Here is a 14,997-nt window from a genome sequence, read left to right as displayed (position 1 = left end):
CACAGAAACAATATCAGAAGTACTAAAGTCTCTCATCAAGTTAAGCCTTTTCTTGAGGCAAATTCACATAGAGCTATCACTAAACCACTGAAGGAAACCTTTACGATCCAAGGACAATAAGCAGAATATGAAAGTATAGTTAATTTTGACATCTTAACAGCTATCCATTTACTGAATGCTCCAAGCATTGCTCCAAGCACTGTAAAGACTCTTGATCTCCCTACTTACAGGTAAGAAAACTGAAATAGCGCTGTAGGTGTTAAGCAAAAAAGCCAGGACAGAGAGCAAGTCTAATTCCAAAGCCCACACTCTTAATCACTAAGCTAAACTTACTACATTGTTCTTGGGGAACTAAATATTTCTGCCTCCTGTCAAACTCATGTTCTCACACCAAGAGAGAAAAGCAAAATACATTTAAATACAATACTCAATATTGAACTGTAACCCACTGTTATACTTAGTTTTATTAGCATTCAGCTTTTACAGAATTGTTTATGAAAAGCATAGTCCCACAATGCAACCATATATAATGGTTGGAGTAAACTGGTATGCCAAAAGCCTGGATGAAGTTCACCATTAACCAGATTTGAGTCTGTTAGCAACAATCGATCTCTCAGGACTTCCCCGGTGGTACAGTGGTTAAGATTCTGCACTCCCAATGCAGGGGGCCCAGGCTCGATCCCTGGTCGGGGAACTAGATCCCACATGCATGCCACAACTAAGAGTTTGCATGCCACAATTAAGGAAACTGCGAGCCACAACCAAGGAACCCACATGCCACAACTAAGACCCAGTGCAACTAAGTAAATAAATAATTAAAAAACAATCTCTCGGGACTTTCTAGGTGGCACAGTGGTTAAGAATCCGCCTGGCAATGCAGGGGACATGGACTCGAGCCCTGCTCTGGGAAGATTCCACATGCCACAGAGCAACTAAGCCCATGTGCCACAACTACTGAGCCCATGTGCTGTAACTATTGAAGCCCACGCACCTAGGGCCCATGCTCCACAACAAGAGAAGTTGTGGCAATGAGGCGCCCGCACACCACAATGAAGAATAGCTCCCGCTCACAGCAACTAGAGAAAGCCCGTGTGCAGCAACTAGAGAAAGCCCATGTGCAGCAATGAACACCCAATGCAGCCAATAAATAAATAAAAGAAAAAAAAAGAAAAAAAAACAATCTCTCTAGGCCTCAGTTTCCTGATCTCTTTTTAGTTATTATTATTAATTTATTTTTGGCTGCACTGGGTCTCTGTTGCTGCACGTGGGCTTTCTCTAATTGCAGAGCGGCGCCTACTCTTCACTGCAGTACACGGGCTTCTCAGTGCAGTGGCTTCTCTTGCTGTGGAGCACAAGCTCTAGGCATGTGGGATTCAATAGCTGTGGCACGCGGGCTCAGTAGTTGTGGCACATGGGCTTAGTTGCTCAGTGAATGTGGGATCTTCCCGGACCAGGGATTGAACCCGGGTCCCCTGCATTAACAGGCCAATTCTTAACCACTGTGCCACCAGGGAAGTCCCAGTTTCCTGATCTTATAGATGAAGTTTTTGGCCTAGATCTAAAGCCTCTTTCAAGTATAACATTCAATGCATTTTAACACACTTTCCAAGACACTGTTAATGCATGTTTTGAACAAAGATTTTGAAAGTCTTCTTTTGAAAACCTTTAAATCATAGTATATGCTCTTATGTCTATCCTTTTACTCAAGCATACTCAAAGCTAATCTGTGCTATTAAAAATCAGGAAAAATGACTGGAAAGGGGTGTGGGTGTGAGGATTCTGATGGTGCTGGTAATATTCTGTTTGTTTTGCGTGCTGGTCACACTTTTTCGCATGTACTTTGTATATTACCATTTATTATTTTGATATGAAAAAGGTGGTTTTTTTCCCCCAAAGATAACTTATGTGTTCTAACTCCACAACTATGTTTGTTATGCAACCTTTCTGTTATAAATATATAAATGTGCTCCTTGCCTAATTTTGTCCATAACCCCTGCTCCATAGTTCCAATTCAGGCATCTACAGAAGATAGAAATTATAAATTACAGTATTCCTGTAATTCCTTTAGGACTGTCTCCTGAAATTCAAAGTCAGTCTTAACTTTCCTTTGGAACCTAGCTCAAGAACCTCCCTACATACACATACCCTGAGAACTCCCATAGCATTGATTCCCTGCATCTAATGTTTTTATCTATCTCCAACCAAGTAAGTCTTTTAGGGCTGTTGTCAATATGCTCAATAACTGCTGATAACATATTTACTGAGAAATAAGAATACACATTCTTTACAAAGGGGTGACTCGCAAAGGGTTCCCGATGCATCTAAATCTATGCCTGATGGACAGAGATCAAAGCCTTTATAGGGGGGGGGGGGGAGGAGAAAAGCACCCCAAGGAGTGTTATTTGGACACACTTTTGTTTTTTAACGCAGTCTATAAGGCTTTCCTTGCTCAACGCAAACCCAGAACCTCATAAGGCACACTATTTAAATAAGTTACACTAAATTATACATAGCTGTAAAAAACCACTTTTCTAGTCTTAAAAATTGTTCAAATTCTGGTTACATTAGTTTATAGCAGGAAATTTCACCTTTTTCTTTAAATGAAAAAGGAAAAAGTTTAAAAGAAAATAATAATTGATAAGGGGCAAAGTCTTAAAAACAAAAACAGAAGTAAATTTTTGGTACCTTTACTGTCCATTCATCTTTTAGATACATTATAATACACATCCTACATAGTTACCAGTATTAAATGCTCTTCTAAAGAGTTTTATCTACAGCAATGGTTCTCAGCATTTGGTAAAATCTGGAGACATTTTTAGTTAATACAATTGGCAGGGAGAGGGTAGGGAGGTGGAGGGAGGAGTGCCTGTGCTATTGGCATCTAGTGCTATTAGTCAGGGATAGTGCTAAACATCCTACAATGCACAGGAGAAACATCCGCAACAAAGGATTCATTATCTGTCCCAAATGTCAACAGTGCCAAGGTTGAGAAACCATGGTCTACAGAAATCAAGAGACCTTCTTCTAAAGATGTGCAACTAGGTCTATACAGAATAATCAAATATAAAATTTAAAATAACAGATACAAAAATCCATTTAAATACTTAAAGAAAGAAAACATATACAATAGTACTTTTCAAGAAACCAATTTGTTAATGCCATAGATTTAAGTATTCCCTATGAGAGTCCTAGAAAATTATTAGTTAGCAAACTGCAGCTACAATATGAAAAAACTACAGGTACCATACAGCACAAGAACAAGCAAGAGTATGTGCATTGATTTAAGGGCACTTTACTGAACACCAAATTCAAAAATATTTTGCATATTGAAATGCAAGCAAAGCTTTAATTACAGGTAACACACTGTAATGTTTACACTAAAAAATTAGGTTGTATTTAAATCCTTTAATCAGTAATACAAAGCAGGTTCAATTATTTTTAAATAATTAAAAGTATGCCTGCCTCTGGCAAGTCATGACAGCATGACAACATAAACACAAAAGGACTCAGGTCTACATCTCAAAGCTATATGTTTGCAAACAAATAATTTAACTTCTCTGAATCTCAAGTTTCTCATCTAAGAAATAAGAAATCTAATTCAAAGACCTATTCTTGAGAATCAGCAATGTTTATAAACAAATGGAACTGAGAGTTCCTCTACAAATGGTGGTTAATTGTTAATATCAATAATAAATAGTAAATAATACAATCTATGCATATAGATTACAGTTCTATTCAATCCTCTTAAGCAACAATTCACTTACGTAATTCAACTCAAAAAATAACTGTAAACTGTACTTTAAACTGATTTTCCATTCCTAGCAACTCTGAAACATTACTTACAATTCACACTCAGATTTAAATAAATATCTGACAGATAAAGGACAGACTTCCAAACACAGTCTCAAGGAAAAAAAGGCCTATGTGGTTTATTTATTTTGAGTAAATAACATGTCAGCATGACTCAAAATTCAAAAAGGATCTTTTGATGCCTGTTGCCCCAGACACCCAATTCTCCTACAGAGATACAATCAATGTTACCAACTTCTCATTAATCCTTTCACCTATACAGACAAATACACATATTCCCCAACTTCTGACACAAATGGTGGCCTCCTCCCACAATTCTACACTTTGCTCTTCACATTCAATTTATCTTGGAGGCTATATTTTAATTAACAACACACTCCAACAGTGGCCACTTACAACTTCTTGTGGCCAGAATTTAGCAAATGTCAACTATTTTCACAAAGGCACTTAGGAGGGGGAAAAAATCCTTAAATCAATCAGGAGTCTAGTAGACATAAGCATACGAAATAAACTTTGGTAAAATAGAGATTTACATAGGTGACATGAGGAAATGCTTGATTACTTGACCAGCCACTCAATTACTGCACTTACATACTCAAAGAGGAAACACGTGGACTGTACTACAAGTTCTTCAATGAGTTGAAAATAATCAATATGACCCATTTATAGAACTGGACACACAAAAATATCAATGAAATAAAATACTGGTGAAAATAAAGCTATTTACTGGTTATATATTCCAATATTAAATTATCTGACCCTTTCCTGAATGTCCTTTGTAACTCACTTTCTGGAAGAAGTTTCGTTCCAGATTTATAAAGGTACCGTTCTTAAAAAAAATAATTTGTCTATTTGTATTTTCTGTTTTCTTCTCTGAAACACTATGTCACTTACTTGAAGCAAGGCTTCATCATCTCTTACTTATATAGAGCTATATCAGTTTAACAATATGCATTACTAAAGCAACACAAGATTATTTTAAGCTTCAATTTAAGTACCAAGAATATCATGGTGAAAAGTCACCTCACATAATGCAGACTATATGAATTACGAGAGCTGTAACTTACCACTTTTAAGTAACAGAAAATAAAGCATTGAAGACATATTAAGTTTCAGGCTTAATACAACCGTATTGTAGAAGAAATATTTTAGGCCACTGGAAACAATATTAGCTGCAAACTTTCATTAGGAAGATATAAGTCAACTATGCTGGAATATATTTTCGTATTAAAGAAAAACAGAATCCTTGTTTCACTGTATATCAGTACAGGCATTTACGACTCTCTTTTTCTGCACTGTATCACAAAAATACAAAGTCATCCTTCCATTCAGAGTTTTGGCACTTGAACAAACACAGAGGTCAGAGTTCATACACATGCTCTGTAAAACCAATCATTACTTATATACTATTACATTCAATAAATCTGTTACAATTTGGCATTTTTTAATAACTTTAAAGAAATTTTTTCCATGTCTAACTGGAAAGATACATAATCACTTTAGCCTCAGCGACACAAAGTTCAAGTGCTATCAGACTTGCGTCAATAACTCATCACATACTTACAATGCTGAATTTCACAAATCATTGAGGTCATTAAAGTACCAATGCAAGAGAAAAATACAAATAGCAACAATACATTCAGTAATGATATGTGACATCTTGAAAATAACCATTCAGCATTTTTAACCTTTCTTTGCTGAATCCAAGGAGGAAAAACAACCTAGCATTCTTGTTGATTTGGGTATGAAAAACTGTATTTTCATAATTTTGAGTCAAATTACTAAAACATTTAAAACATACTAATAAATGTGGCCAATCCCAGAATATCTAAAATTTCTACAGGACTCAAGAGCACCTTTGAAACAAAAAATTTTTTAAACATTTCAGATATAAATATGTTGGGATAAACCTACTTAATAAGGAGATATAACAATGTATTCATCTACTGAAATCTCATGTTTTTTAATAGGGCTGTTTTTCAAAAGTAAGAATCAAGTTAACTGTAACTATGAGGGACATCATAATGAAGTTTCATGGCACAACACAAGTGTCACAGAGGCAATGTCTTAGGACAGACTCTGTAACTTGTAAACAGTATTTTGAAGTAAACTACTCATACACTCCATTATTTTTTCCAAATCCTCGCTAAAAATATTTAAACGTCTTTAATATACCAAACAACTTGCCTTTACCGAGTCAAAAAGCTTTAGATGTCAATCGAAAAGAGGCCTAGGATGTCGGGGTAAGTAGAAATGAGGTAATGGTCTAATATGGGATGAATTTCCCACCTCAGGTGAAAATTCCCTTATCCCCCACTCAAATAAGATAGTACCCTATTATGTCTTCGCTTCTCTCCCGATACCCAACTGAGAGGGAGTAACTCTGGACGTCCTTCTTTCATCAATACCCAAGGACTGCTTCGCTCCTTCCTTCAGGAAAGGGCAGTGGCGACCAGACCGGCTATAACCGAGAATACCCTTAAAAGTGTGGGCCTTAGAGCAACGCGGCTCTCCGGATCCAGTTACCACCTTTCCCCTTCCCCCAACCCACTTTCCGGGTTTTCTCAGGCTCGGCCTGCTCCCTCCCCACCCTACAGCCACACGTCCAGCTGCTGCCGCTGCCTTGGGGCTCTCTACAGACCTCACACCCCGCCGATTAGCTCCCCTTCTCCATCTGCCCCCCAAACCGTATTCCTGCCCAGACCACCCGCCCGCGAGACCGTCCATCCCAGGGCCCGGGGAGGGGAGGGGAAGGCGGCGGGAGGAGGGGGAGACTGCTGCTTCCCCACAGGCAGAAGGGCGGCCGCAAAGGCCACCGGGGGTTACAAGGGATAGCGGGGTCTCCACTGGAAGGGCCCTCCCGCCCTGGGCTGAGGTAGGGGACGTCCGGGAGTTCATTTCTGACCTCCTCGCTCTTCAGCACCTCCTTGAACTCCCGCTTGATTCGCTGCACCGCGATGTTGGCCATGTCTCCGCCCGCAGCTGATTCGTACCCGCCTCCTCCGCCACCGCTACGACCACCGCCACCGCCGCCACCTCTTCCTCCACCGCCTCCTCCCTCGGCGATTCACACCAGAGCACACAAACGCTGCCACTGCCGCCCCGGCCGCCGCGCTCTCCTCAATGTGGAATCACCTCCGCTCCCGGCCACCAAAATGGCGCCGGGTCCGCGCATGCGCACGACGCTGACCCGGCCGGGCGGCGCAGCCGCTCCCGTGGTAGCCCCATACGCCTCAGCCGCGAACCCGCGCCGCGCCGCGCCGCGCGTCTCTGCCCCCGAGCTGTGGCCGCGTGGCTCCGCCTTGCCGGCGTCTGGAGCCAGGAGGGTGCGGCTTCCGCGCAGGCCGGCGCTGACCGGCCTTCTGGGCTCTTCCCCGGATCCTTCCCGGCTCTTCCCCGGCTCCTCCGCCTTTCTATGAACCAGTGTGGTATGGTCGAGGCTTCTAGACCTTAGCCTGTAACCGAAGGTTCGAGTCCATCCTGACCGGTTCACGCGGCCCCACTCGGCTTAGGAGCGCCGCCCTGACTCGGCCAGACCCAGAACCCACGGGCTTAATGTAGCCGGCTGTGTCTAGTGTCTGAAAACATTGTCCGGGAACTCAGTCCGGCCCATTTTCCATTGGTACAGAAAATCCACTGCCGTTCGTTTTTGTTCTGAAGCCATTATAGTACTGCTATTACTACAATCGTCCCAGGATCTTTCCAGGTACAAATCATTAAATTAAGCATGGTCATTGTTGGGACTCGTATCTGAGAACGGTACTGCATGGAGATGCCTGAGATGGGTTTAGAAGCCAGATGTTGATCTTTGACCTACTTAGATAATTAATACCAAGCCGTGGAACTAAAACCGTAGTTTTTAAACTTCGGTGTATATCAGAGAGCTTGTTTAAAAACAACAACAACAACAACAAAAGAAACCAGATTGCTGGGCCCCATCCTTGTGTAGGGTGGGCCTAATAATTTGCATTTTTAACAAGTTCCCAGGTGCTACTGCTCCTGACGATGGTTCAGGGATCACACTGTGAGAACCACTGAACAAAGGCATGTGAAAATAGTTTACATATTAAAGTGAAAAATGGAGAAATAGATGCTTCTTGGGGAGGAAGGGCAGCCCAAGGTCTACAACAGTGTCTGGTGCTAGTAGGCAGTCAATAAATATTGAATGAATAAACGAGTAAAGATAAGAGTGAAATGTTTTAAGTGGAAAATAAATTTGAAAGCAATTTGAAAGTGGTTGCTAGGGCTTCCAGTAACTAATATGGTTTTGATGCTGAGGAATGCTTTGAATAGAAAACATTTTGTAATAAGTAATAGCTTTTAGTTAGAAGTTTATATTTCATGCATTTCTTTCATCTAACCAATCAGTAAAGTATCCTATTAGAAAAATATCACAAATACACCGTCTTAGCAAAAATTACTAAAATTGTGGCAGTAAAAACGAAAACAGCCACTGGGGGTGAATCGTTCAGTGGACGCACATGGCAAAAAAGAATTTATTGAACTCCTGCCGCAGGTACCAAGAGGGTGTTTTAAATTCCAGCTCTCCTCCGTACCAGGTCTCTCGGTCAACCTTGGTTTCCTCTTACGCAAAATAAGGAAGCTGGATGAGATGATCACTTTCAAGTTTTAAGAGTTTAGAAATCTAAAGCATCATCTGGAAACGTTCCCCTAAATGGACTAACATAACTATAAAACCCTTCCAGCAGAGCCCCCTAGTGGTCCTAAGAGGAACCAACTGTACATGTGGGCCGTGGCACAATAAATTATTAGTATAATGTATAAATCATGCAGTGCTGTGTGTATTTGTGCCAGTGCGTTGAAAATCGTTATTTCGAAGGGTGCAAAAATTTTTTTGAATACTTTATATTTATCACCTTCATTCAGTCCCCAATATTAATCTTGGAACTTCAAAGAAATTTACAACACTCACATCACAGGGGGACTAATTAGAAGGGTATGCTAATTTCTTTGGGGAAGAGAAGTTTGGTAATTTTTAAATGCACATAATCATTGGCCTTGAAATTCCACTTTCAGTCCATTTTTACAGTCCTCCCAGAGAATGAGGCGTAATAACTATATATTAACTCATGAGATGATCCTTAAAATACATTCTAAGATGAAAAGAGCATTATGCTAAAAGCAATGTCGTTCTAGGGATTGGACCCTAGAACCAAAAGGACATAATTACAAAATCTGAATAAATTCTGTACTTTAGTTAGTAGTATTGTAGCAATGTTAATTTCTTAGTTTTGACATGGTGCTATGATTATGTAAGATGCTACCAGTAGTAGCAGTGAGTAAAGAGCATACAAGATTCTCTAAAACTTTTCTGTAAATACAAAATTATTCCAATTCCAAAAAGCTTCCTTTAAAAACATCACTATTCAGTCCAGATTGTGTGTAGTATACCACCAAACATGTGAGGGAAGAAAGGAATATGCTTGTGTATATGTTTATGAATCCATAAAATTTCACTGGAAAAGTACATCAGAAACTGACAGCAGTTGTTATCTCTGAGAAAGCAACTTAAGTTCCTTGGGGAAGGCAAAGTGGGAGACTTTTCACGTGCATCCTATTATAAATTCTACCTATTCAAAACTAAATTTTTAAAAATGAGTTTCCAGTAATGCAGATTATAAGCTCTTCACTGTTATGATCCAGTTCTGATTGATTAATTCATTAAATAATTAATTAAACAAATAATTATTGAATGCCTACTATGTGCCAGGCATAATCTAAGCCCTGGAGTCATATGAGGGAACAAGACCAAAAAAAAACCCTCGAATCATAGGATTTGTTTTTGTTTGTTTTTAATTTATTTATTGGCTGTGTTGGGTCGCTGTTGCTGCGCACAGGCTTTCTCTCGTTGCAGCGAGCAGGGGCTACTCTTGGTTGTGGTACGCGGGCTTTTCATTGCGGTGGCTTCTCTTGTTGTGGAGCACAGGCTCTAGGTGTGCGGGTTTCAGTAGTTGTGGCACATGGGCTCAGTAATTGTGGCACACGAGCTTAGTTGCTCTGAGGCATGTGGGATCTTCCTGGACCAGCGATCGAACCCATGTTCCCTGCATTGGTAGGTGGATTCTTAACCACTGAGCCACCAGGACATCACTCAAATCCTAGGATTTGCACTCTAGCAAGGATAAGGAAAAATTCATCTCAAAGTATAGTCTTCAGGCACCTGGGGGATCCCTGAGATGTCTTCAGGAGTCAATGTGCAATGCCCAAAATATTATCATAATAAAACTAAGACATTATTTGCCTTTTTACTGTGTTGACATATGCACTGATGATGTAAAAGAGTAGTGTGCAAAAAAATTACTATACTAGTAATAATTTTACTAATGCCATACACTCACTATTTTAAAATGCCAGTCTCATTTTAGAATGTCTTTAGTGAAGCAGTAGAAATTAATTTTATTAAACTTCACCTTTCAAGTACGTCTTAATATTTTGTATGATACATGGAAAGGGTACATGAAGGACTTCTGCATGCCAAAGTTCATGGTAAAGCACTTGTGCAGATGGTTGAGTTTTAAGATGAACTTAGACACTTTTTTCATGGAACACCATTTTTACTTAAAATAATAATTGAGACAAACTGTTTATTAAGAGTTGGGTATTTGGCAGGCGTTTTATCAAAAATGAACAAGGTAAGCCTATCACACCAAGGAAAACAACTGGCAGAATTTGTTGAAAATGATAAAATTCAAGCTTTTAACTGAAAATTAGAGTTTTAGAAAATATATCTGCCACTGTGACTTAACAGCTTCCCAATATGCTTAAAGACCTTTCTAATTAAATTGGGTAATACTAACAAATGTGATGTTTAGAAATTATACAATGAAGTATGTCAACGTTTGGAAGATCTGCATAAATTAGTGAGGCAATAGTTTCCAAATGACAAATGTGTGATGTTACAAAATCATGCATGGGTAAAACATCCATTCAAGGATCAAGACAGACCAATGGATTTTAGTGTAACAAAGTACAAAAAGTTCATTCATAACATTTCAGATTCCATATTGCAACCTTTGAGAAACTACCATTTGTCTAGATTTAGTGTAGTGTTAAAGAAGAATATCCACAATTATCTGAAAAAGTTATTAAAATATTCTTTCCCTTTAGAACTATATATCTGCATGAGGCTGAATTTTCTTCATGTACTTCAACCAAAACAACATGTGCAACATATTGAATGCAAAGACATATATGAAAATTAAGCCAGGCATTAAAGAGATTTTGTTTTGGAAATATAGTTATTTTCCACTGAAGTTATTCTAGTTATATAAGCCTGTAATGGATTTTATTGTAGTTATTTATTAATGTTTTAATAACTTCTCAGTTTTAATTCTAACACAATGTTGTTTAACCCACATAAACAAATAGTTTTTGAATTCTCAATATCTTTGAAGAGTGTAAAGGAGTACATTTGAGTATATTTTACTGCTTCAGCATGAGATTTAGATCTAAAAAGTTTCCAATCTCAGAATATATAATATATGTAAACGTTATTTATGTGACGGTTGTGAAATTGATTTTAGATGGATGGAGGAAAGTTTATCTTGGTAACTCTTCTCATGTCTCTAACAGAACAGTGTGTTTTGATGTGTTGATTCACATAAAAAGAAACATGGCAAGGCATAATCGTGCTTTGCTGACCCCTGATGATACTCGCCTACATTAGAAATGTGCACATCTTCCTTTTTGTACCTCCTGCTAGTTACTGTCACTGCTCTACAGATTCAAATTCCCTGTTCTTCCAAATGCAGAGCAATATTTTTTCCTACAGCCCTTTCCTGATCTTGTGTTTTGCCAACGTTTTGAGACTATTTTCCTCCATCTCTCACCACTGACTATTCTATCCAAGCCTCTCATTTAACTCTTTTTGAAACACCCAGTCATAAATCTAAGATCATTTTGCATTTTTTCTCCTCTTTCACTGAGTCCTATGCTTCCCATCTTGTTAGCTCCTCTCCCTTACCCGCCCCCCCCCCACCAGGTGGGGTGAGGAGCTCTAGCAGCAAGAGTAGAAAGCAGCATTTAGATCCACAGTGGAACTGCTAAACTTAGCTCCAGGCCAGTGGGCACCACAGTATTGATTGCAATGCACACTGTATTATTCCAAATATAGAGAATAGATCAGAACACCCACCACTGTGGCTTTCAGAATATCTGCAGCATGGAGTGGAAAGCTTGTTTCAATAGCACAGAATATGCTTCCTTGCCTTAAATTACGTATTGTTCCTGTCAGACACAGAGGTTCTTTAGGTGGGAGCTTTTTAAGGAAAGGACCTCATAATTCCACTCTGTCCAAAGAATATGCAGCTACAACTGGGACATGGCTGTAGGACCTTCACACATCACAGTCAAGACACCAGCCACCTTTCTGGTAGACTGCCCTCTGCTGATCATCCCAAGTGTTGTTGCTGAGTTCATGAATTCCTTTCTGTCCTCTAAACCAGTCCTCTCTTTTAGAGCCTAGAATCACTGGAGCCCCAGTGCAAAGATCCCAAACCTCCAGAAGTCGCTCTTCAAAATCCTCTTCCTTTGGTTGTCTCAAAGGCCATGAACTAGTCAATATGGGATTTCCTGCTAACTAAAATCCACCACTAGTTTCTACCTATTCAGCCCATCAATTGTCAATTTTTTTTAATATTTATTTACTTATTTATTTATTTGGCTGTTCCAGGTCTTAGTTGCAGCATGCAGGATCTAGTTCCCTGACCAGGGATCAAACCTGGGCCCCCTGCATTGGGAGCGTGGAGTCTTAACCACTGGATCACCAGAGAAGTCCCAATTATGTCTATTATTTATTATTCATTTAGAATACAGATTTTCACAAATCATATAAGCCTCATTAAGTTGGCCAGATATTCTTTGTTTGCTCCTCCAGATCCATTCTCCAGTGTTCTCTACTCTGTGCCCCTAGATGCTGGAAGTATGGGCTACCATGTAGTCACTACGTGTACAAAGCTCTCTTACCTTCTGGATTCCAGTTGGATGTGGCCAGTGGAAGGCTCTGGCAGGAGATCAGGCCAAGAGTTAACAATGTTACCTTTCCCTACCAAAGGCCACAGTTCTGATAGCTCTTTCCTTCAACTGCAGCTATAGCTACTGCTATAGCTCTTTGAAGATTCCAGTAATCATGCTCCCCTATCCTTTCAAGCCTGGAGGTGCCAAGAGCTCCCTGATGTTATTAGCCTTTGCCAGCTTCCTTTAAATTTTGTAAACAGTCTCTTCAACAGATTCTTCTCATTAACCACCAGCTTCCTGCCAGGATCCTGTCTGATACACCAGGCTATGACCATGATTTCTTATTCTCCTGGATGTTGTTATTATTGAGAAAAATTACCTATCGATCTCTTCTGCTCTACAGCCGCTACATCAGGATTACTTAGAGGAGCTCAGAGTTACAACTTTCCCCACTAAGGTGAAACTCTGAAGGGCCAAGTGAGGTATTGCCCTAAGAACAATAGATAAACATCTTGCCCTTCATTGGTGCTCTCTGGAGTAGAGATTCGCACCCACTTCCACCTCTGTATAGCTGGCCATTCAACTGTACGATCCTAGGGAATGACTTCTTTCCAGGGTGAGCAATCCAGCTTTATCCTGCTCCCCAGAGGCTGAGGAAATCATATGCAAAAGAATTCCCCCACACCCTCTGAAATTAGGAAGCACCATGACTTAGACACTCTTGGGAGACCCTACAGAAACATAATGAAAATTGTAATTGAAAGTAGCAGGAGACATATTTATCATATAAACATCTCAGCAAAAGCACTGTGCTCAGAATTTGATGCAACTACATTTTATTCTTTTTAAAATGATTTTGATGGGACTTCCCTGGCAGTGCAGTGATTAAGACTCCGAGCTTCCACTGCAGGGGGCACAGGTTCAACCCCTGGTTGGGTATCTAAGATCACGCATGCCATGCAGCATGGCCAAAAAATAAAAAACAAAGTTTTAATGTAATTAATTAATTTTTTAATGATTTTGATGTATTAACAATAGCATGAGTTCTTATACATCTCTAACCTGTTAGCATAAAATTTTATCAAGTTAACATTAGGAAGGAGGTTAGTTTTAAAGAAAAAATAGTTTAAAGTAGCATTTGGTAACAGTATTCCAGTTTTGTATACTTGATTAAGGAAGCTACATTCTTATATTTCCCAAATGAAAAATACAGGAAGGCACTTAGCTGCTACAACAACTATAGCTTCAAATATGTCTAGACTAGTATGTAGACTGAGCATATTTACTGCTAAGTAGAATTATTTTTAAAAAACACAAAGCCTTATTCTTCACACTGGATAATTAGATTTTTAGATTTATATCATTAAATAAAACTAAGTACCAAGGATTTCTATACAGGCTCTCACTAGGCTTCCTTGCAACACCTCATCCCAGGCTTTTTTATTTTTGAAATTTTGGTAAAACATACAAACATAAAATTTACTATTACCCATTTGTAAGTGTACTGTTCAGTGGCATGAAATACATTCATGCTGTGTAACCATCACCACCATCCATCTCTGGAACTTTTTCATCATCCCAAGTTGAAACTCTACATCCATTAAAAAATAACTCTCTGGGACTTCCCTGGTGGCGCCATGCTTAAGAATCCACCTACCAATGCAGGGGACATGGGTTTGATCCCTGGCCTACTGGGAAGATCCCACATGCTGCGGAGCAGCTAAGCCCATGAGGCACAACTACTGAGCCTGCACTCTAGAGCCCTCGAGCCACAACTACTGAGCCCACGTGCTGCAACTACTGAAGCCCGCACACGTAGAGCCCATGATCCGCAACCAGAGAAGCCACTGCAATGAGAAGACTGCACCTCAACGAAGAGTAGCCCCCAGTCACCAAAACTAGAGAAAGCCCACTCGCAGCAACAAAGACCCAATGCAGACAAAAATAAATAAAATAAATTTATTTTTAAAAAATAAAATAAAAAATAACTCTCCGTTCTTCTCTTCTTTCAACCTCCTGTAACCGTTATTCTACTTTCTGTATCTATGAATTAGACTATTGTAGGTACCTCATGTAAATAGAATCAAACAATATTTGTCCTTTTTTGTCTTCTTTCACTTAACAATGTTTTCAAAGTTCATCCACATTATAGCATGTATCAGACTTTCCTTCCTTTTTAAGACTGTAAAATGTAAGGTTCCACTGTACATA

At 39.5% G+C, this 14,997-nt stretch overlaps 1 protein-coding gene across 2 annotated transcripts in view; it reads right to left on the bottom strand.

Moving 5' to 3' along the window:
- The window catches only part of UBE2K (ubiquitin conjugating enzyme E2 K), a 62,481-nt gene extending 55,514 nt beyond the window's left edge, over nucleotides 1-6,967 (bottom strand). Inside the window, exon 1 of one of the 2 annotated variants that reach the window (XM_057727495.1) lies at nucleotides 6,716-6,967. In XM_057727495.1, coding sequence (XP_057583478.1) covers nucleotides 6,716-6,778 — 63 coding nt within the window. In that variant the 5' untranslated portion in view covers nucleotides 6,779-6,967. The remainder of the gene's footprint in view (nucleotides 1-6,715) is intronic. The other variant, XM_057727494.1, reaches the window with a different exon arrangement.
- Nucleotides 6,968-14,997: the final 8,030 nt, after the last annotated feature.

Source organism: Hippopotamus amphibius, chromosome 3, assembly GCF_030028045.1.
Source record: "Hippopotamus amphibius kiboko isolate mHipAmp2 chromosome 3, mHipAmp2.hap2, whole genome shotgun sequence".
Taxonomy (NCBI): Eukaryota; Metazoa; Chordata; class Mammalia; order Artiodactyla; family Hippopotamidae; genus Hippopotamus; species Hippopotamus amphibius.
Note: the sequence above shows the minus strand (reverse complement) of the source record. Positions and strands in the feature narration are given on the sequence as shown.